General features: G+C 38.0%; 1 protein-coding gene across 7 annotated transcripts in view; it reads left to right on the forward strand.

Annotated features, from left to right (window-relative positions):
- ASXL3 (ASXL transcriptional regulator 3) overlaps window positions 1-24,290 on the forward strand; it is a 127,886-nt gene that overhangs the window by 89,408 nt on the left and 14,188 nt on the right. For 6 of the 7 annotated variants that reach the window (XM_048286264.1, XM_048286262.1, XM_048286263.1 and 3 more), the window contains 2 exons: window positions 18,926-19,022; window positions 19,497-19,602. In XM_048286264.1, coding sequence (XP_048142221.1) covers window positions 18,926-19,022; window positions 19,497-19,602 — 203 coding nt within the window. Of the gene's footprint in view, window positions 1-18,925; window positions 19,023-19,482; window positions 19,603-24,290 lie in introns of those variants that run through there. The other variant, XM_048286270.1, reaches the window with a different exon arrangement.

A 24,290-nucleotide genomic window follows, 5' to 3' on the forward strand; every position in this document is an offset into this window, starting at 1 on the left:
TTTTTCTTGATTCGTCTGAGAATTCTTATTTCTGTTCTTCTGGCTCAGAAGGGTGCTGCTCTGCAGTTGGCTGCTGTTGTCTTCCCCAGAGAAAGCTGCATTTCTGTGTTGCCATGTGGATATAGTATGTGAAGTACAGTAATAAATGGCACTATAAAAATGTAATAGAGTTATGCTATTTGTGTATATATAGTGATCTGTGAAATAAATTACTAGTGAAGTGCAGTCTCATTTAGGCTTTATTACAGCTCCACATAGAAAAATCCCGTGATGAATGATTCTTTGTCATTTCTGTCATAAACACCATTTTTCTGGGTGGTATAACTCCTCCTCCTTAAATCGTACTCAGCCAAAACTTGTCATGCATATGTCAGTTTGAATAAGCATTTTTAGAAACCATTAGTTAAGGGAGTTGAGGTTTTCTATTTTTTTGTGTGCAAGTGTTTATTGTAAATAAATTACTTCTGTCCCAACCTTGGTTAGTCTCGTGTGTTCAAGAAGAGTTCAGGGACAAGTTAGGAGCTTGTTGGGATGTGTTTTCTGATCTTTCTTTTGTTTTCAAGTTTTTTAGTTGCTATTGGGGAGCTATTGGAGCCCATGGAACAGAAAGCCTTAGGAAAGATGTCCCAGAATGGAAGAAATTGAGAACAACTCTTCTGATGTTCATGCTGTCATTTTTCCTACTCCAGCTAGATTTTTGACAAAGTGGAAGAATAGGATCATTGCCCTTTTTTTTTCCTTGGTAAAAGATAAACCATATCATGAGTTATATTCACAATTTAAATTGATTTCAGCTTGTATATTAGTTTAAATTTTAATAGCAACGAGGCCTTGTGTAATTTTCTGTATTCAAAATGCCTATGAAAGAAATTGGAGCAAGTTGGCAGTTATGGTAGATGCATTTTATCAAGGATTTTATTTGTTTTGGTTTGGGTTCAGAGGGAATTAGTATGTAGACATTGTTCAAATGATAGAAACATAGAATGTCCTGAGTTGGATGGGACCCATGAGGATCATCCAGTCAAGCTTCTCACCCTGCACAGGACAGCCCCAAGAATCACACCATGTGCCCTGTCCAAATGCTTCTTGAACTCTGTCAGGCTGGTGCTGTAAGCTCTTCCCTGGGGAGCCGGCTCCAGTGCCCAAACAGCCTCTGGATGAAGAACCTTTTTTCTAATATCCAACCTAAACCTCCCCTGGCACGACTTCAGGCCATTCCCTCAGGTCCTTTCACTGGTCACCACAGAGAAGAGATCAGTGCCTGAGAAGCAGCCATGTCCCAGACTTGTCTGTTTAGCAGACTACTCCAAAATCTTGCATCACTGGATACTGGGAACCTCATGACTGAAATTTGAACATGCAGATTTTCAGCTCTTTGTTAATCTGTATGAATTCAAAGGCTCAAAATCCTTGAAGCTCAGCGGATACAGAAGCCTGTTGAGTGATTCCCTGGGAGATCTATATGACTGAGCTGGAGATGTAGAAAACATGCAGGTGTAGAAGCGATATGAAAAGTGTCTGCACAAGAGATTTCAGTTATCACAAATTCCAGCAAAGTGTTTCTCTTTACAGCTCTAATTAGAACATTCTACAGCTAAACATCAATGGATTTTTCATCAAATACCTGCCTCTGACATTGATACATCAAGCTGATAATTACGTGTAACAGAAGCTTTCTTGACCACCTCTCAGTAAAACTCACCTTCAAAGCAGGAAGTTTCTCTCTGTAGGTAGATTGCTGTGTGGCTTCAGTGAGTCTTTAAATTTTAATTAACCAATGTATATTGTGCAAGGATGAGTAACAGATCTGTACAACAGGTTGCTGAAAAGGAATAGCAGTTGGCAATATTGTGTCTACACCAGCTTTCCTTTTTGGTGCTTCTGGAAAGTCAAATTTCTGCTCTTAACACCGGAGTATGGGCAAAAGGAAGGGAAACACACCCACCTACTTAGCTTCCAAGAAGAGAAGTGCAGCCTTACCTGAAGAGTAGCAGAAAGCTGAAGTGATTTTACTAATCCTGAGAGAGTTAAATAAAAAGATCTTTCCTGAATGCTCTGGGAAAAAAAAAAAAGTATCTTTCTTTCCAGACTCTATGACTGCTTAACACCTTTCTGATCTTTGAGAATTTAATTTTGTTTATCATTTTCTCTTCTGGTAATATTAGACTCTTTTTAGCCTCTTGTGATTTGTACCTGCCCTGCCCTTTCACACAGGATGTGAATTTCTTCCTAGAAAAACACTGCAAAGCCTCCTCAGATGTGTGTGTTAGGTAGCAGTGCCATTTTATCAGACCAAATCTATTCAGGAAGAGCATTTAAAACAGTAGAGAAAAATCCCAGTAATAGCTATATCTTGTCTCATCTTTACTTGTTTAATGAATGAAATTTAGCAATTTTCTTTTATGTACAGTTTATAGATATTAAAGTTAGTTACTTAAAAACTTCAGTATTCTTAAGGAATTACCTAAGTCAGGTAGTATTGCAGAAGGGCCTGTGAATATTTCACATTTGTAGCAGGTCAGTCTACTAAAAGGAAAAACATGATGCACAATTCAAAGGATTCTAAAATGGGTCAAAACCCACTTTATTCTCTTTCTTTTAATTTCTAAATCAGTGAATCCCAAAATAATTCCTGTCTCTTGGGTCAGTGCTAGTATTGCTATGCAATAACATCACAGTATCCTTTTATTTCAAGGTTGCTGCAGGTTCTGTGTTTCTGTCTTGGCTTGTTTGATTTGGGTTGGTGCTGGCACTTCCAGTTTGACTCTGTCACCTTGCAAAGATTCCTTCTCACCTTGTGTTGAGAAAAGGCACAGGGTGATGTCAGTTAGTGATTTACTCTGGTTTAAAATAATAAGAAGTAATTCTGGGAGAGGTTATCTACAGAACTCCAATGCAAACCTCTTTGTTTTCATGCAGTATGAATCAGCTTAATATCTGTTCCTACAGTTTGAGCAATGATAGCAAAAGGTAACAGTTGTTTTTGATGTGCAAAATTACTCCAACTCCCAAGCACATCAGCTGGAATTCTGTGGTGGAGAGTGGGTAATGAATATTGCAAAATATTCTTTTCTTTGTAAAAGACAAGAAGAGAAGTCTGGTATCTGACATTCTGAACACTTAGTACGTATCATGCTGTATATTTGTTTTATATCAGAAGAGAGTAAGCAAAGCTTGATTTACACAGTTTCTTTCTTGTAGCAATGTAACCATCTCCCTGCTTGTTTTATTAACTTCATCAGTGCTTGAGGATTATACTTGCCATTGGTATTTTGCAGAATTTCCTTTATAAAAAGACCAACTGCAGAAATTACTGCTGTGTGTATTATTTGCTTCCAGGTTTATTTTATGTTTCTTTCCATGGAATTATTGTGTAGTGGTAGTTAAATGGTTACCTTATCTTGCTTAGCTGCCATTTTTGCTGATACTACAACCCTTTAGCTGTGTCCTTTTCCATTCTCTATCATCAGTAGCTTTCAAATATTTATTATTATGTTCCTGTAAATGTTTGAGTTTTACACTGAAATAGTTTTAGGGTTATGACAAAAGCATTTAGTTCAGAGGAGAACATTTGCAATTGAAGGTTAAATGTAACATATGTCATCTGCACCTAAGCAGATTTAAAAAGCTGTTAAATTGGCACCCTTGTGTGTGCAGTAATTGAAGGTCATTTTATGTCACATTTCTCCCTTTAGCTGACATTTTTTCTTCGGTTTTACTGGTTGATGTGGACAGCATGGTGTCGTTGTAATGTGCTTTATTTGTACAGCTTTATTAGGGTAGTTTTAATGCAGGTATCTTGCAGACTAGATATATATAGACATTCCGAAGATTTAAGCTGCCTTTTCAATCAGATTCTGGGTCTGATTCCCGAGCTGAGCTAGCCAAGGGTTTTCAAACAGGTTACTGTTTGTAACTGACCCTCTGTCCTTAAGAGCAAGTTAATATTATTTTACCTAACACACCTGTATGGATGGCGTATGTGTGTATTTCACAGTCATGTATTAACAGCGACCATCAGCTTCACTTTACTGAGTTGAAAGCTGAAGCATTTTACTTTAAAATCCCAGTTGTCTTTAGCTACAGGAAAGCTACTCTTTAGCTTCCCTAGGCAGTCCACAAAGGCTCACTGCAATTGCATTGCAATCTGGCTGCTCTGATTGATGTGGTAATGGAATTCTTGTTTGCTTGTTTGCAGTAATCCCTAGAGGTCCTCCTTAGTATCAGTATGTCTACATATCTGAATAGGAAGCTTTACATTTTTGATTAAGTGTCATGGTTTTGTGTTTCTGCAGGCTTGGTCACTGTGTTTCAGAAGTGTGATGCGGTGTTTTCCACCTTGTCGCATCCATGTTGTGGAAGTTCTTGTTTGATTTCTAAAGCTCTAGTTACAAGCTCTTGTCACGCTTAAAATATATCTCATCTTTAAGAACAAGTTTTGCAGAGGTGTTAGCAGAACTATTGCATTTGCTTTTGTCTGTAGCAAGGCTAAACTCAGCTGGAACATCTAGTAGGACACAGCAATGGTGCTGTGCCCCCTGAAAGCTAAAAATACAAGAGCCACAGCTGTCTCTGCAGCATCCTTTCCCTTAAGTCCTTCTGATGTGTGAGGGGCCCTTCACTCAAGGTTGTTCTTCTGATGCAGACTAGTGAAGCTTTTAGTTCCCCTCTTGTTCCCTTCAAGCAAGTTTTATAAAGTACGGTGCACAGCTGTTAGTGCTTAAAAAAAAAGAGGACTTTGAATGCAATGCAAGCCCCATTTACATTTGACAGAATTACTAGTATTTTAGAAAGAGAGCTGATAAAGCGCCCCCCTTCCAGTGGGAAAGTAAGTGCCTCACATAAGTGCCTTTTTAAAACACTGTGCTAGGAGCTGTGTTACGAGAGTATAACTAATGTGTGGACATAAGTGGTAACATATATGGGCACAAGAGACTGACGTGTTCCAAGTTATGGAGCTGTGAAGGATGCACTGCAGTACTGCAGTGTGTAGTGTTCCAACTGTGCCTCCCTTGCAAAGTGCACATCACATTAAGTGATGTGAGTCGGTCTGCAGGGCCTCCAGTGTTGCCACTGTAGGGCTGCACTGGAATTAGATGGAGAACAGAACATTCCTTACCGTTCTGAATCTGAAGACAGCCAGGGACTGGAAACAGGATGTTGGATGCAGGTGCAGCAAAAAGAAGAGTGAGCGGAAGTGATCCGTCCATGCTTCTGCAGCAATCTCTCCCCCTCTTCACCCTTAACTCTCACCCTCTTTCTGCTTCTCCCATCGCCTTTCCCTCCCCTTACCCTTTTCCAATATATTTGTTTGGCTTAAATACAAAAGGGAAAAAAGAAGTTGAGACTTTTTTTCCTAATTATTTCACAACATTACTGTTCTTTGAATTATTTAGACTCAAATTTCATTTAGCTTATTTGTCTTGTGTTAAGGACATGCAGCCATTTGTTTGCATGGAAGGACAGTGTTTTCTAATGCCTAGAAAAAAGGAATTGGAGGCAGGATTTTCATTTTTGACACTCATCAAAGATGCCTGACTAATTTTAGATGCTTACATGTAACTTCCCCTCACCTTATGCTTCTTGGGCTCAAAGGTATAAGTCTATAATTTTAATTAAAAGCTAGGTGAATAAACCCTGGCTGTTTATGTCCCTTTTCCTGCACTCTCCACATAATATGAGCATTCTTGGATAATTTAATATTGTTTAACTTTCTCTAGTCATCTTACCTTAAACAAGTTCCATACATGCTTGTCTTGGTCACAATCCATGTATGTTTTTCTATTTTGCCTGTTTTCCCCCCAGGCTTATGTGTCTTTTCTAGTACCTTAATAAATATTTGCTTTTTGCTGTGTGTTCTGACATGCTGGGGTTCACTAATTATGTGAAGTATGTATTAGAGAAAAAGCTTTTAATTGTTACTTCTAGAATTTGAATGCAGTTAGAAGGTACTGTTTGCTGCATGTTTTTTTCTATTTTGCTTGGGTTTTGTTTCATTTTAAAACATGCTTTATCTTTTCATTTTGCCAGATTTATTACTTGCCTAAAATTCTTCATCTAATTTCTTGCATCTGAGCTCCAACAGATTGGATTCTATTGTCTTTTTTGACACTACAGTGTATTGGAATGAATATAGCTATCCCACTTGTCTTCTTGATTTAGACAAGGTCTAAATTAACAAGTCACATTTCATTTTGAAAACATATGTTTGCAATTCTTCAGTCTTACTCGGCATATTTCCCACTTTAGTGAAGATGGAAAAGGTCTTTGTTTCTTTCTCTAAAAGATGCTTCTTGCTTTTCTCCTCATGTCTGAAGCAATTATTCCTGTAGTAGGAGATATTTTCTTTTTCATTCTTTGATGTTTTACTTCGAAGTTTAATCTGGTTATTTTTTATAGGACTAAAGTAATACTCAGAATCACTTTCACCATCTGTCTTCAAAATCTGTCTCTTCATTTTGTATTTGAAGGCAGACTGTTTATTTTATGTCGATGATCAAGTGGGAATGACAAAGAGCTTTTCTGGTAAAGATTGATAACTTCATAATCAGAACTGAGGAAAACTAGCCATATTCTGGGTCATGTTACCCTTTGCTGTGAAAAGGTGAGACCCATGGAAGAGAGCTTATACAGAGTGAACATGAACACCCAAGCTGAGGTACATCAGAATTGCTGAGAGAGCCATAGGATGATTTGATATCTATCCATGTCACCTCCCCAGACCTGAAGTTGTGATGGCTGACTTTGTTCCGGCAGCAGCTCTTGAGTCAGACCATCTATTGCTGTCTGCTGTATTTATGTATGTATATAGTGTTGGATGTGTCTCTTACCATTCATGTATTTCTCAGTGTTAGTGTGGCTATTTTGTGGTCACAATAGCAAAAAGGTCCTGATAATTACATCTTGTCAGGAGTATTTTTCTTATATTCCTGTTTATAAATCTCCTGTTCAGAAACTCTGCCATTGTTGGCTTTAAATACATGGTAACTGACTTAAGAAAGGATGGATTTTTCATCAGTCATAGCACTGTGTAAATGTGTGCATTTTTCTGTTTGAGATGAGCCTCTGAGTGTTGCTTATCTTCAGGCAAAGAAGCAGTATTGTGGCTGTGGGTTTTTGCAAGGCCTGTCTTTTTTAAATACTCTGTGTCTTCAGCTGCATTACTTCTTCCACGTCCCTACCATCTGTGTCCTCAAGACCTGAAATCATCAGTGTTTTGTATTAAACTTGGTAATTACCGACTCCTTAACTATTCATTCCCCTCCTATTTTTGTTTCTCTCCAGTATTACACCATGCCTTTCTCTGCACATTTCTCTTTCCTTTCTGTTTTATGTATATCAGAACTGTTGACAAGCTTTTGCTTCTCTTGAAACAAAAGACAGGCAGAGAAGAAAATGAGAGTGGTTGTTGCCCTCAAGGGGACCACCATGTGTGCAGACCTCTTCTATAGGGTGGATTAGGGTCTAGTTCAGATTTTAGGGGTGAGAGAAGAGGCAGTGGCGTGAATGCCATTGTGATGTGAGTTTAACAGACCATCCCATGTAGCTCCACGCTCATAAGGCCACGCCTAGAGTACCTTGTCCAGTTCTAGGACTTTGCCTAGATAAGAGAAGAGCCAGGGGCAGTTTTACCGATGTGTATAAAAGGACGTGACACAACCAGAGGCAATAGGTACAAACCAAAAGGCAGGAGCTTTCATATGGACATAAAGTAAAACATTTATTAGTGAGGGCACAGGCTGCCTAGACAGGCTGTGAGTTCTCCATCCTTGGATATATTAAAAACTAATTGATTTTTATTTCCATCTGAAGTGTGTTATTATAGTTCAATAACACAAACGTGTTATTACTTTCAATGTGGTTCTTCCAGGTCTGAGATAAATGAAAGGCTTGTGCCTTAACCTGATAGGTTATCTATCACACATACAGGTACTTCCTGTGGATGGGGTTTTGTGCAACCTGGCCTAGTGCAAGGTGTCTCAGGCCATGGCAGGGGGCTGGAACTAGATGATCTTTTAAGGTCCCTTCCAACCCAAACCATTCTTTGATTTAGTGTAGGAAAGCATACACCGTTTTGTGCTGGAAATTATGTGGGTTATTCCATTTCTAAAATCTAAATCAAATTTGAAAATATGGTCATGATTATGGACAGCTCAGCAGAAACATCTGTTCAGTCAACCTTTAAGCAACAACACCACCAGGGAGGCTGCACTAAAGAAAATACCCTTTCATTAAATAAATAATATTAAGTCATCATCTTCAGTATTCAGCATGCCCAGTTCAGTTCAGAAGCTGTGGAAATAATCCAGAGAAGGGCACTAAAATTTTTATGCACAAGCCATAAAAATGTCTAAAGAAAAATTACTGGACTTGAGTCTACTTTAATCTACCAGAACAAAATTAAAAGTGAAGAGCGTCAAGTTTAATACAATCAACTGCTGTATTTCATACAATAGACAACTAACCCATGGAAGTCTTTTGCATACTAAAAGTTAGTATTGATTGCTGCCACAGTTTAACTGATATAAATAGAAGATGGTGGATGCATATATATGAGTAGCAGCCACAGTTAGATCAAACAGTCTGAAATATTTATGGACATTAAAATTCCCTTTCTCAGTCTTATGCCAGCTAAACTAAATAGAAAACTTTTATTTGACAGCTTTCCTAGTAATTGGCTATTATGTGGTCTTTCACAAGCTTTATCTGCATAATCTGTTCCTTGCAATTATCAAGGGTTAGCTCAACCTCTGCTTTGATCTGATGTTGTTACCATATGGTACCACTCAGATATGATTAAATGCTGAAAAATACAGTATCTCTGCTTAGCATTGAGTTGCGTAGCAGAAACACTACCATCAGAAGTGCAGCCATTGTTTAACAGAACTTACAGATTTTTTGTAACAACTACAACTGCTTTTCCTTTTGATCCAAGTGCATTCACACTCATTCTCTTTTATAGACTTGCCAATTGTTAGAGCATCCTTTTAGTTTGGTCCCATTTATCACAGTCTCTTTGAATAGTAGTTATATAAGTGGAAAAATGACTTTTAGATAGGTAATGGCATACTTGAACAGTCAGCACTATTCTATAGGAAATGGAGAAACTTAATTATTTTCATACTAGAAATACATGCGAGCTCACTTAAAAGTATTTTGCTGATGGATAGAAGTTAAGTTTTATAATTGCCATCTATTCTTTAACAAGGAAAGCCCTAGCTGTGGATAACTCCTTGACATAATTGGTTCCCAGGTCATTAGCCAAAGTATTGAACAGGATAATGATTGTTTTGCATTATTGTAGAGAATTCAGGCTTTCATAAGTGCAAGCAGATCTTGTTAGTTTCTGAAGAATGTGTCAGTCAGAACATGAACAGTCCAGAGACCTAAAGGAGCACATACAGTAATAAGTTCTGTTCCACTTTTTAGTATCTCATCCATTTTATTACGAAAAACATTCGTATGGAGAAAGTATATGGCCTTATAATACTACTACTGTCTGCAGCCATTCAGTATTTCCCAATGAGAATGTCTGTCTCTTCTGTCTCTTTCTCATTGGGCTTAATGAGAAATCTCTTCCACAGGGTTGCCACACTCAGCCTCAAGGCAGAAAGTATCTACCTTGACTTTTAACGTGCCTCAAGCTATCAACTGCTAGTAAAAAAGTTGTTCATTAATTGGGATCCTTCCAGCCATCATGAAGCATAACTGGTAGCAGATACAACGGGTTTGAGAGTGAAGGTTCCAGAAACTGAGTGTAATCTAAGGTTTTAATTGCATGCAGGCGAGCTAAGCCATTATCTTATGAAATCACAGTGTTTCTGAAGGTCATTCTGTCCAAAGCTCTTTCAGATACGAATCACGGGCTGTGGTCAGGTATATTAGACTGCATAGAGGGACTCCACTGGAAGGGCATTAAGAGGTTAGAGGCCTGGAAGCCAGATTGCAAGGACTGGCTCTTAAGCACCTTTCTTTGAAAATGGATATTGGCAATTGGTCAGAAATTAAACATACGCAGGAGCACTTTTAGTTTTCTTTTTAATTATGATGTAATAGATGGCAATTTGATATACCATCTTGAAGTAGAAAACAAGGCAAAAAAGGACAATTTATCTTGTCTTCTCTGCACTAAGGCAAAATCAACAGTGTCTGCTCTTCTTTATATTGTTTAAAACTGGTTTTGGCTGTTCAGTGGTGGAGAATTCACAGCCTCTCCCAAAGAAATCTAGTGCTTCATTGTTTTCACTGATAGAAAGTTTTTTCCTCAGGGTCTGATCTGAATCTCTCTTGCTGCATTTCTGACTGTTACTCTTTGTTCGTTTTGGCATCTACGTGTAGTGTGGAGATTGCTGTGTCCTTGTTTCTTTTTCTTGAGAAACAGCTCATATTAATGCAGTCTTTTTAGATCTAGGACCTTAAATCTGTTCTCAGCCTCATTTATCTTGTTTGCATTTTGTATGGGTTCTGAGTTACATCAGTCAGAATTGAATATATTACTCCAACTCAAGTGATAACACCAAGGAGAGCAAAACTCATTCCTCTGCTTTTACACAGTACTCCTGTTTGTGTTGTGCTCATCTTCTTTGCAATTGCAAGGTTGATTTATATTCAGTTTGTGAACAGTCCATCAGTACAAGTACCTTCCTACAGAACCATTGCATAGCCACTTCGTTTCCTCATTTTGTATTTCTCTAGTTGCGTATTATACAAGAGTGTCAAACTTTGCATTTGCCACTATTGCAATGCCCTGCTTATCCCTGTTGTTTCCAAAGTAATTCACAAAACCATCAAGAGAATTCTGAATTTAGGTTGTGCATTTCAGTGTACTCGCTCTCTGACTGATACTATTTTCAAATTACTTCCATCTTTTTATCGTGCCTCTGAATATATAGACTCCCAGTTGATAATAAATAAACAATTGTTCCCTGAGTAGTTCTTTGGCAACCTAATTAGAATTTAAATATCCTGGCTTTGCTTAAGAAAATGTTGAACAACACTGCATTGTTACGATCAAGATACACAACTTGTGCTGCTTCACTTCTATCTCTTTTATGCTGTCAGAGGGAAAATAGACTGATCTGATGTGACCTGTTCTTGACAAATCTGTGTTGGCTGTTGCTCAGCTCCTGGTTAATTTCCAGGCAGTTGTGTGTACTGTGATACCTTACATGGGTTAGTGGTGGGCTTGGCAGTGCTGGGTTAATGGTTGGACTCGATGGTGTTAAAGGTCTTTTCCACCCAAATGATCCTGTGATTCTATCTTGTGCTTTAACCACTGAACATATTTTCCAGAGCATGAAGACAGGTGGAAGAAGCAAGGTATTTAAACACAGGTTTCTTGGGTCAGCTGAGAGGCTAGGACTTAACTTCTTCAAAATGTTAAAGGTCCCATGTAGATTCTGGGTTGTGTCTGGCCAGAATATGTCCATATCAGTATCTTAGGACACCTTACATTATCACAAAAAAGAATGGGCTGTGTGTAGGCCATAGACTTCTGAAGCTGGCTAAGTCTGTAAGTCCTTAGCTTTTCTTACACCCTTCTTTAGACACAGGTGACACTTGTGTACTATATATGTATAACTAGCATGTATGATTTTGCATTTGTACTCTTCATTTCTTCAAAATCCATCTTTTAACAATTCTGAAACAGATTCATATCTGGACATTTAACAGGCTAGACTATCAAGCCTAGATGATTTGAATGCATTTAAGTAATATGTATTGCACTCCTTGCTTGTTCAAGGTCAGTTTTTTGCCTTTTGTTGCAGGTATTAATTGTATTAAGCACCTCAACCCAGTAGATTTGTGGTGAAGGTTCATGCAAAAGAAAGGAAGTATGAGCATTAGCTTTGTCTCTGTATTCAACTAGTTTTCTGCCAGTGTTGCACAGTGGGCTTTTTCTTTCATCATCTTCTTGCTTTAATGTACTTACAGAATTATTTCTTCTGGAGTTTGATGTGTCCCTTTCCAACTGTGTCTAATTTTGGCCCATTATACCATGTTCTGCTGTGGTATTCCTGCTTAGTAAGTTGACCTCGTTTCCATTCCCTACATGCTGTGAGATCAACAGTGAGATCCTAACTAAGACAATGTGGTCTTATTGTACAACCCCCATTACTCCTTTGCAGGAGGCTTTGCATGCCATGTGGTCAGCATTGTTTATTTAAAGAACTGTGACAGTTTTTTTAACTCCTTTTTCACTAGCACCATGTTCTTCGGGATTCTTCCAACGAATTCTGCATTTATGAAAGTATGCCTACTTAAAACACATTTTTAAAATTCTGTTATCATTTCTTTCTTTTCTTCTTTTATCACAAACAACCTTAATCTTTTATATTACTATCAGTCATGAATTATCAGATCATCATTTTGCCAGTTAAGTCAAAAATGTCAATTGTCAGCTAAATCTTCCAAGTCCTCCTACGTACCGTTTGCAGTTCTTGCATTAGTGTTCAGCCATCAAAGACTGAAATAAATGTACCACTTCCATCACATTATCCTCTTCTTTAACCCCTCCTTTTATAAATAAACTTATTTTGGCAGTGGATCACAGAACAGGACTTATTTGAATTTGATTTGCCCATACTATTGGGCCATGTGTATAAGTGCAGCATTCAAATTTTGGCGAGATCATCAAGTCTGTCTATGGAGCACATTCCTTTCCTCCACAAGGGCTGTTTTCAATCACTGCTTACCTATTGCCATATCTCTAAACCTTCTTGGGGCATCACCACATGGTGAAGATGACAACGCCGTTCTGCCATAGCACCTGTTAAACCACAAGTTCATTACCAGTATATGTCTGTCACTGCTGATAAAAATATCAACCGTTCCCTAGGTTCCGTGATGATTTCTACAGCTTCCTTGTTGCTTCTGATCCACTCAGTCTCATGTCTGGCAATATTCTTAGAGTGAAGGTGGAGGGAGATCATGAACAGTGAAAATGGTAGGTTTTGCAGGTATCATACCTACCAACACCTTCCTGAGGTTCTTCACATGGTCTCTGTTGTCCTCGTTCCCTCATTTCAGATGATGTAGAACAAGTCAATACTTGAGCATAAAGCTCTCTGAAGTGTTTGCCTTCAGAATATCAGTCACTAAAGTTGCTGCATCTTCAGATGCTCCACTGGCACTGTACAAGCATCACAGGTCAGGGGGATGCTGGTGCCCAGCACCAGAGCACTGCATTTTTTACAAATTCGTGTTACAAAACAGTGGTGTCTCTCCACACACATAAATAAAACATAATGTTTCCTGTGTGTGTTATAAATGCTGCTAAATTTTTCATTTTTAATATTTTGGAAGCTTTAATGCAAAAGCCTCAAAATGTATCTTCTAATATCTTCCATCTTTTGTAAATAATTTCTTTTACATACCTTTGGGAAAGTATGTGAATTACAGGATTTTTCTTCCCCCAGGATAAAATAGTTAGTAGCAATTTTTAGAAAGAGTATAAAAAATGAGTGGTACTGGACTCTTCATATGGATGAATCTTCACTTCTCTTGCTGATTTTTTGATTGGTTTTATATTTGTATTTTTGTTTGTTTGGGTTTGGTTTTGTTTGGTATTTTTATTGTAAGGCTAAGAGAATTGGGATGGTTGTGCCTGTAAAAAAGATGGGGAAAAACTTCTTTGCAGGGCCTGTTGCTATGGGACTGAGGGGTAGTGGTTGTAAACTGAAGGAGGGTCGATTCAGATTGGATATAACAAAGAATGTTTTTTATGAAGAGGGTGGTAAAACCTCCTGGAACAGGTTGCCCATGGAGGTGGTAGGTGCCTCATCCTGGAAACTTTCAAGGTCAGTTTGGGTGAGGCTCTAAGATACCTGATGATGAATGTGTCCCACTGATAGTTCAGTGTGTTCCTCATTGCAGAGAGGTTGTACCAGATGACCTTTAAAAGGTCCCTTCCAACTCAAACTCATCTATGATTCTTGTTGAATGGCATGATATTCACACATAAGCTTTCATGTAAGAAATACATTATACTACACGAGAACTGGGTACAGTGGATCATTAGAAATTTTATAAATACATTAGGAGAATTTTGAATCATTTGAAAGAGATATAGAAATAATAAATGGACTAATTCCTTGTCTTTCAAGATTCTAGCCAAAATCAGATAACCTACCAGTATAGACCTATGCTATGGGACTGAGGGGTAATGGTTGCAGTAGTTGCTGTCTACTTACTAAACCACCAATGTGCATCTTCAGGTTGAGCTAAAAAAATAATCCCTGCCTTATTTTCAGAAGAGAATTTTCAGTGAAACTTGGAGGAAAATAATTGAAGTAGTTGTTCTAGAAAGGTTACTCAGTTCATTTTGATAAGAGTGTTTGACATTTGCTTTGTAATGCAAATAGATGCTGGGTTTTAGCAGATACGTTTTGGGGTTGGGTGGTTTTTTGTTTGCTTTCAATAAAGAGGAACTTTCAAAAGCCATTGTGAATTCTGCATGAAAGTATTAATTAGAAAACATAATTCTAGCATTGTGCTTAATCAAAAAAAACCAGAAATTTACAGCCCAACAGAATAAAACATAAACTTTCCAACAAATGTTTGTTGTTCCAGCTCATTAACACACTGTCTCTGTTGGACAGCATTTTTCAAATACCATAAAAATTAACAGTGTATTTAAGACTGCTTTATTGGCATGTTTCTCCAAATTCTAATTTAGAGCTAGTGGTTAATTGTGCTGTCTCTATCATCAGAGCTTAGAGAAGTGAATACACTCTGTGGCTTCAAAATTTCCCCTTTAACTTGTTGGCTCAGGTGAAAATGCGTTCTCCAAGTGAAGAAAGAAAAGATTTCAGTAGAGGTTGTTAGCTATCATTATAGAAGGATGACCTCTTAGTCCTTCAAAGTTTAACAGAGCATAAAATATGTCAGCCTGATTTTGCATGATAGCATATTGAGAAAATGCATAAAACATCTTTGTTAGTTTTGTTGTTTCTGATGGACTCTTTCAAAAATACTAGATGTAAAATTACTTGGGTTTTGTCTGTTCCAACTTGTTCAAACTCTTTTTCACTGTGTAGAAATCTTTAAATGAACTGAAAATGGCTAAACGATTGAACTTTTTGTTAGTTTAGTTTGGATAGTGGTACCCACTTTCTGCTTAGGGCTTTATTCTTTCTATAACATCATCAAAATTTCTGTTTCATTCACTTTATCTCTTTGGCCATTATGAGTTTCTTTAGCATTTTTGTCCTCATCTTTTTCTCTTTGAGCTTTTTCTGGTTGAATAAGTTCTTCCTGTTCCATTCCCAGCAAATGTTTTCTTTGATCTCAAATCCCTAAGCAAGTTTGGGGCTGCACAACTTTTTATTTCTTCCATTTTGAATATTGGTATCCATATATGTACCAAGTCTAGATAATGATGTCTGCTTTCATACATTCCTCTATAGTTTAAGCATGAAATGTTTCTTTCATGTGTTTTAATAGATCATTGTAAACTTCTCCTCTAATTAATTAGTGTTTTTCCACCTTCTGTATCATTAGGTGCTCTTGTGTTTAGATTTTGGTTGTTCCAGCTACATAAATCTTCCATGAGTTATGTGGTCCCATGAACACAGGTCTCTGGAAACGCCCTCCTCTGCCAGTTCATCAGAGGCAATGACTATCATGAAGTCAGTCAGTGACTTCATGTTTAGTTTGTTGTTCTTACATTTCTTAACCTAAGCATCTTTAACATCACCTTTTCAGTCTTTTGGACACAGTTCCCCAGTATTTATAAGCTGCCATGTGTATCTGGTTTTTGATACAGTTCACAAATGGACAAATGGTTATTCCATTGTTAGTTGACCTAGAATTTTTTTTCCTCTTGGGTAACAAATATAATTCTCCCTTTTTGCTATTCGTTCAGGAGTTTGTTTCCCTTTCCTTTTTTTCTTTTACTGATACTTACTACTTGGCATTTTTTTATGGTCCACAAGAGCTAATGACCTTTACCCATGACCTTGCTAACATTTGCTTTCTATTCTGAAGTTCCAGCCTGTGCTTTTTTCTCAGGTGAACTAGCTCACATTTAAATTTGTTTGGACCTTTTTCTAGCATTTAGCTCTGGGCTTACCATTTCTTTTTGAAACTTTGTAAGAAATTTGGGCCCAGAAACTTGGCACTTTTTTCCAAAGTATGTTAGCCAACAAAAATAAAAGGTGGGGTAACTCTTCCTGCAAAGCTTGCTTTTCTCCTGTCCTTACAACAACAGGGTTACAATGGAGCTAATACTGTTCTTCTTGTATTCACATGGCAATATAACTTGGCAGTCTTTATATATGCTCTTCATTTATGCAGTCTGGTGAAATAGCTCGATCATACTTGGCTGCCAGTTCATATTATGTTTAATGCAATCTGATAGTTGATTGCTGCTGACAAGTGGAAACCTCTTCCCACCTATTGTGGTACATTCCAGCTTTGCATGAAATCTAATAGTCGTGTGACCTTAGAATAAGTTGGGTAATTTTTCTCATTTAACAGAAAATTATTGTCCACAAATCATTACTTTCCTATGAGATCTTTTGATCTGGCTGATGATACAGCTACACTGTTTGCCATCAGCTGAGCCATGGAGTTTCAGGAGGTCCATACCTTTCAGACACAGTCTGCAGTTAAATGTGGCTAAATACTGTAATATAAGAATTTCATGTCTGTATGACTCTTTTCTGCAAAATACTGCCAGGCTTAGAGACAAAATCTTGAATTTAATGAAGATTGAGTACAACCTACGCTGACATGTGGGTGTTTCCATTTCATCTCCTTTTATATTGAAACTTAAGGTAGCTTCAACACCTTTCTTAGAGGAACAGAGTTGTTTATTTAGTAATTTGTGATTCTTTTCTTTGTGGCTTTGCATCTGACCTTTCTAGAAAATTGTCTAAGTGCTGGTTTTGACCATGTACTGGTTTGTTTGTTCAGGTGCAAGAGGGACTGGTATTTAAAAATCCCACTTTAATGTATTAATTGTGGAATTTAAGTATTTCTGGTAAAGCTCATTTGTGCAGGAAGAAGATGATATGTCATAGTACTTTGATTTATACAATAAGTACATGTTCTTTATGGCCTTTCTCACCTCACTGGTTTTACTTTGTTGCTGCTTCTGCTGCATGTTTCACTGTTTCTTTCCAGTTTTTCTTTAGTTTCAGCATTAGTCATAGCCTACCTGTAATTAATATGCATGTGTTCCATAACCCACATCATGAGATGTATAGAAACGTTACATATCCAGCCCACTTAAATCCAAATTCTATGACATGTTGGCAAAACAATGCCATAATGTAGCAGGAAAGCACAGGCGGCAGTACTGTAGGTTCATATCCTGCTGAGGAACTCTGTACCACACACATTTTCTTGCTGGAATCAAATGCCTTTAGCATTACCTACTTTTCAGAGTCCATGCTTATTGCTATTTCTCTGTTTACTACTTCCCATCTTTCTGGTTTATTCCTCTGAGATAATTGTGGGATGGGATGTTGTTGCAGCGGGGATTACTGCAACAAGCATATATCAAACCAGGAGTCCCGTGGAAAGGAAATATGTATGGACAGATTCGTGGTAGATGTTCAGGGATGTTTATTTCTCCAGCTGCATGGCCGGGGCAGTGCTCAGGAACTCTGCGGTCACGGGACCCGAGAGTCCTTGGCCTCGCCAGGGAACACAAACCAACGAATGGGGAATGAGGCTGACCAGGGGCAGGGAAACCCCGCGTCTCCCCCCCAGGGCCCCTCTCCCAGGGCTCCATGGCAGGGGGGGAGACCCCAACAGGATGTCACTAGGCAATGAGTAAATTAGCAAAGATTCTCAAAACGGGGCCTGTATTATTACTGAAGTGTAGAGCTCTGCGAGGGAACTACATCGAAATATCATTCAATGTTTCTGGCATGCCTGTGTATTTGTGGCTCCTATATGAAACAGGCACTGAGAACTAGAGGGTATTACTTAGCTAAAACATCTGTTAATATGCTGGAAAACATGCTGGATTTTACTGCTAGATTACAAATAGTGTTGTCAAACATTTATCTCTTACTTACCTTGAAGGATGTAGAATAGTGGGAGTGTTTTTTCTAGCAACATTACCTCTTCTGCTGCTTCTTCTCTTTTTAACTTGCTAATTTGTTTTTATTGTCTATTTATTATGCTAGAGGTGGTACCCACTGCTAATTTGTTTCATATAGTTACTTTTTTCAATTATTAGAATTCCTTTGGAAACAGACATATCCTCACAATCCTGAAAATATACTTTAAGTTTTATGGTAAAAGCTCAATAGTTGGATTGCTTTTAAAAATTATTGTAGAAAATACTGTGATTAAGACTTTTCATGTCATCTTATCACTGGATATTTGACAGATGTAGAAAATAAAGATAATTCTAATGTTCTTCCACAGTTCTCACTTTTGATGCCTATAAAGTTATGAGTAGAGCTGTTTTCAGTTTCAGTGCTGAGTTTACATCAGTTCTTTTGTTAAGGATGTCTGTCATCCACTCTGGCCAATACAGCTTATGAGCTAACATGAGTATTAGGTTTTGTTTAGAAGCAGCAAAGTTACTGTCATCATTGCATTTAATTAATTTGTTTTGTACCATATTATAGGCAGATGCACAAGTACAATAATGATCTCGATTTTTGATTGTACAATGCCTCTAGACACAGTCTCAAGACAGGGCTGTGATTAAAGCACATCCATCAGTTGTAAACTGAGTTATCATCACTAACACTTATGACTGAAGAGAGCACATTGATGCTGGATTAGTTCACTTCCACTTACAGTAACAACTATCCTGAAAATGCTATTTTAGTAGTAGTCATTTTCTGTTCTTCCCACTGCCTACACTTTCCCTGTTTCCCCTAATTGAAACTGTTTTGATGTGATCTTAGCTGATGCTGTTTCTGACACTATCTTCTGCTACCACTGGCTTATTTTCTAGATGGGAAGCGATGGAGTTTTGCGCCTCAGTAACTCTGCTCTAAATAATGAGTTCTTCGCATATGCAGCACAAGGGTGGAAACAGCGATTGGCAGAAGGTAACTCTCTGCTTGCTCTCAGGTTTGCCCAAGGTTAATTGTTTTTATGAAGAATGCCTCTTTTTCTACATTTGAGAAATACTTTTTGAATAGAAACTGTAATAGACCAGTAATTCAGCAAAAGAGAAGTTGCTGATTCCATTTTGAATTTAGAGTACATTTTTGCAGTTTGCTGTGGCAGCTTATTTTGACAGTTAAAGAAAAAAACCCAAGTATTTCTGTCACTGTCAGCCTCCTAAACATGAATGCATGCAACTAAATCCCGCCAATATACCTTTGAAATACTGATGTAATACAGTAAATCAAATCTTTCTGTGTCACTCTCCCTTTTGGTTGTCATTATTTTTGTTTGGCATTGTTGGATGACTGTGTCAGAAATCACTGTATGTCATCACTGTATCTGCAGTTTATAATTACTCATATTAAGCTAATCCTTGACAACTTTTATTCAATATGTTAGTATTTGTTTTTTAGGAGAATTTACACCAGAAATGCAGTTGCGCATCAGACAAGAGATTGAAAAGGAAAAGAAAACAGAACCTTGGAAAGAAAAATTCTTTGAAAGGTTTTATGGTGAAAAGTAAGTACTGAAGCAAATGAAAGGATTTTTTTATATTTTGTTTTAGGAGGAAATGAAAATATAATTCTATGCTTCACATAGCACGGTCATATGCTGTAAAACTTAATAAAGCAGTTATCAAGAGCAGTCATTCCCCAATATAAGAAGTTGTGGGTGGAATTATAGTCGTGTATCTGCACTTGCATTACAATTGCATTTTTAGAGAGTCATAACTCATCCATAAAAATTCATTCCAAAGAGAGCTTAAGACATAAGCATGTGAATATTTTTTAATTATCTTTTAAAAGATAGCATTAGGGCAATTCCTCCCTACTGCAAAATATAAATACAGCTTCTACAGATGAGAAGACCAGTAGCAATATTTCTGTATGTTTTAATTTATTTTTCCTAAGCTAGTTGCAAAGTTACTAAAATCAAGTAAAGATTTTTTTATTTTTTGACTGAGATGGCCCATTGGCCTGAGAAGAATATATGATATAGAAGAAATACTAGCTAGGGACAAACAAAAGTGACAATGACTAATCTAATTTTAGAAGGGAGACACAAAGAATAAATAAATATCTTTAACTGACTAAAATTAAATATAGTACCACTCCAGGTGCACAACTGGGGTGAGTCAGCACAATTTCATTGATGATGATATGAGATGGCACTCTTTAGCAGGTGAAGATTCAGTTCTTAATTCCATTTTTTTAAAAAAAGCAAAATTTAAGGAGATTCACAACTTCTTAAGATCCAAGAATTTTCCTTTTAGAAGTTATTTTAAGAAATTAATTTATCAATACTTAGAATTATATATCTGTTTTTAAAAATACTAAGAATTTATTATAAAGTATAAACTAGCTATTTAAAAGTTACTGATTTTTACTTTTTATTTTCAAGTATTTTTTAATTGTATCATAGAACCACAGAATGGATAAATTTGGAAGGGACCACAGTCATTCATCTGGTCCAAGCTCCCTGCTCAAACAGGGTTATCCTAGAACACATGGCACAGGATTGCCTTCAGGCAGTTTTCCAGTGAGGAAGACACCACGCTCTCTCTGGGCAATCTGTTCCAGTGCTCGGTCACTGCACAGTAAAGTTCTTCCTCACATTCAGAAGGAACTTTCTGTGCCTCAGTTTCTGCCTATTGCCTCTTGTCCTATTGCTTGGCATCGCTGAGGAGAGCCTGGCTCCATCCTCTTGACACCCTCCCTCCCTTTAGGTACTTACAAACATTGATAAAGTCCCCTCAGTTGTCTCTTCTCAAGGCTGAGCAGGCCCAGCTCACTCAGCCTGCCCTCATAACAGAGATGCTCCAGTCACTTAATCACCTTTGTTGCCCTCCCCTGGACCATCTCCAGGAGCTCCATGTCTCTCTTGTACTGAGAACTGGACACAGCACAGAACTGGACACAGCACCCCAGGTGTGCCTCACTAGGGCTGAGTAGAGGAGTAGGATCACCACCCTTGACCTGCTGGCAGTGCTGTTCCTAATGCTTCCAGGACACCATTGGCCTTCCTGGCCACCAGGGCACCCTGCTGGCTCAGGGACAGCTCATTGTCCACCAGGACCCCCAGGTCCTCCTCCGCAGAGCTGCTTCCCAGCAGGTCAGCCCCCAGCCTGTGCTGGTGCCTGGGGTTATTCCTCCCCAGGTGCAGGACCCTGCAGTTGCCTTTACTGAATCTCAGACAGTTCTCTGCCCATCTCTCCCATCTGTCAAAATCCTTCTGAAGGGCTGCACAGGCTCTGGGGTATTTGCCACTCCTCCCAGCTTTGTGTTGTCAGTGAACTTGCTGGGGAGGCATCTGCGCCTTCATCCAAGTCATTGATGAGTAAGTTAAACAGTACTGGGCCTAGTATTGAACCTTGGGGGACACCACTAGTGACAGGCCTCCAAATACACCCCATGACAAAGATTACAACCTGGTGGGATCTGCCATTTCAGTCATTTCTCAATCTACCTCACTGTCTACTCAATCAAATTTATGCATTATACTTAGCAGAAAAATTGTGCAATGGGACCCATCATCACATAAGTTGTCTTAGTTTTGCTGTCAGATGTTTTTCACTTAAGAAATCCAGGGCATAGGGAACCCTTCATATAAGTGATTATCTTAAAGATTAACAAAAACATTTCTGCAGTAACAGTACTACTTCTCACAATCCGCTGCTTTGACCATTGGGAAATGTAGTGAAAATGAGGCAAGAAATGGACAGATCCATTTTAGTATTTTATTTTGTGCACCCTTGCTAGATGCTTTGCCCCGGTGTATTTTTTCTACAGCACTTTATCTTTACATATAATGGAAGTTCTAGGCTCTAAATGTGTCAGACTTCCTTATTGTAAGGTGCTTAATTTCTTAGTAAACAGCTTTGAGACTTCAGTTTAGTCCAGGTGTTGATCCTTTTAGTATCAAAAAAATACTAGTTGGGTTTTCAGATAAAGAACATAATGGCTTTTCATTATGCATGTCAAGAGAAGAGTCGGTGACTAACCTTTCACAGAGGAAAGGGCTGTGTAAGATACTGGTATAGGGCATTCCACAAGAAGTAGAATATTAGCAGCAATGCAGGAGTTCCTAAGTCAAAAATGACTGTCACATGTACAGAGAATGATGCTCATAATTCTGCAGAGCCAGCTGTCCTGCTGTGCTGGCTGAATGCTGGATACCATAGTGGTTGGCAGATAATTGCTCAGTCTGTGATGATACATGTCATTTGGTTTCATAGGTTTCTGACATCAACATTGTTATGCAAAATGTCATATTGCACGTAATTTCCATTTTGACTGAAGTATTGAATCTGGTGCTCCCTGCCCTTTCCCCTGCTTGCATTGTTTCACTTGCATTCTTCTGCTTGGTTGTTCTGTAGGCAGATCTACTTTGCTGACTTAAGTCCTTTTCCTCACTGTTTACTGACTGAATAGTAGCTTTTGCAGTAACTTCCACCTTGTGTTGGTTCATGGGCCAATCCTGATTGGTGATCCTTGTGGATCCTTTTCAACTCAAGATACCCTGTGACTCTGTGATTCTCTCACCTTTTCTCACTTTGGTTTTTAAACTATCATTCAGTATGATTGGGCTTTGTCTCTTTTCAGCTATGTTGATTTGATTGAAGTAGCAGAATTTGTAAGCTTCCCCAAGCTATTTCTCACATGCACTGTCTGCAAAACTAATCTGTCTTGCAGGCTAACTTGCTCACTTTACAATCAGAGTAGTATTTTTGCTCTGACTTAAGCGAATTTGATCTTCAATATTTCATAAGTAAGTTCAGGTTTTACCTTCTGCTTTGAAAAGAACCATTAATAGATACGGAATCTTTGTAAACATTTTTATACCCTCCACAGTTGATGGCAATCAAAGCTTTTTCCCTGTTAGCTCTAAGTGTTGCATCTTGTGTTTGCTCTTATCTGTACCCAGGCTGTTTATCATGGCACTGTCTGCTGTAGTTTACTTATTTTTGTTCTTTTTCCACTTCCTCATGTTTGTTCATTTTTCCTCTGACTTTCTTCAAAATACAAAAACTTACTCTGCAGTCATTTATCTAGGATCAGCTGATTCATGCTGCTGGAAATCCACATTCTTCTGGCTTGTTGCCCCAAGATTGCAAGGGTTATACTCTATTATATCAAGATATTATTTCTTTTCCCACTTTTGAGAGTTACATGTCAGGATAGTATTACCAGCTAGATGAAAGCTTTTATGGAGAGGTAGACCTCCTCCAAATTTTATTGCTCATTTAATCCTTTTCTTACTTTGGTTTTTTTTTTCCCCAGTACTACCTATCACAGCACTAGAATATCAGCATTCATATATCCTTGAGTAGCTGTTTGGGTTTTTTTACTGGATGACTGAGTGCCCTTACTTTACCAGTTGAATCATGTCCTTAGCACTTTCATTGAAATCTGCTTGCTGCTGTGCTCATAATTTTGTGCTGTTTTGCAAACTTTGGGTGTCTTTTCCTCTAAGGGAAAAGACAGATCAGCTGTTTATTTTGCAATCTGAGGTTGTCTTAAATATGCTGATCTTGAGCCTTCTTCTTCAGAAAGCTTTTTTCTTTACTGCAGTCTCTTCTTCAACATAGTAGCATTTCCAATATTGAAAAAAACGGTTAATATTCAGTACGTGTTCTGCTGGCCCTAATCTACTTTATCTTATTTTCCTTATAGTTCTTTATCTTCAGTTTGTTACTAGAATGTGTGTATTTGTGTAACGTCTGTGTGACAGTTTCATTCACCTTTATCCTGTCCTTCATTCCTTTGCTGATTTTCAATCCATAAAGATAACCATCAGGCAATATCTTTTCATGATGTAAGCCAGCTAGAGAAAATAGACCATTGATTCAGTTTTCAGTAATGGAGTGGATTTGTTTTCCCTTCGCGTTTTCTTGACATAACTTTGGCTCCCTAACACAAGGAATTTTAGAGGAAGTTACTCATCTAAACCTAGGTAAACTAAACTTTACACACCTAAACTTACAACCTACACTTAGACTGTATGGGGAACTTATAGTCTATGCAGAAGAAAGACACATCTTCTAAAATGCATTCAATGTAGGAAATGTGAATTTGCTGCTCTGAATTGCTCTCTAGAGGATCCTTCCTCAGTGTATTGGTGACATAGGGAGATTTTGTTCATGTTAAGTGTCTAGTAGTAGGCAATAATAATAATTAAGTGTATTTTTTGGGATGCCAATTCCACAC

The sequence above is a fragment of the Corvus hawaiiensis genome, chromosome 26, assembly GCF_020740725.1.
Source record: "Corvus hawaiiensis isolate bCorHaw1 chromosome 26, bCorHaw1.pri.cur, whole genome shotgun sequence".
NCBI classification, from domain to species: Eukaryota; Metazoa; Chordata; class Aves; order Passeriformes; family Corvidae; genus Corvus; species Corvus hawaiiensis.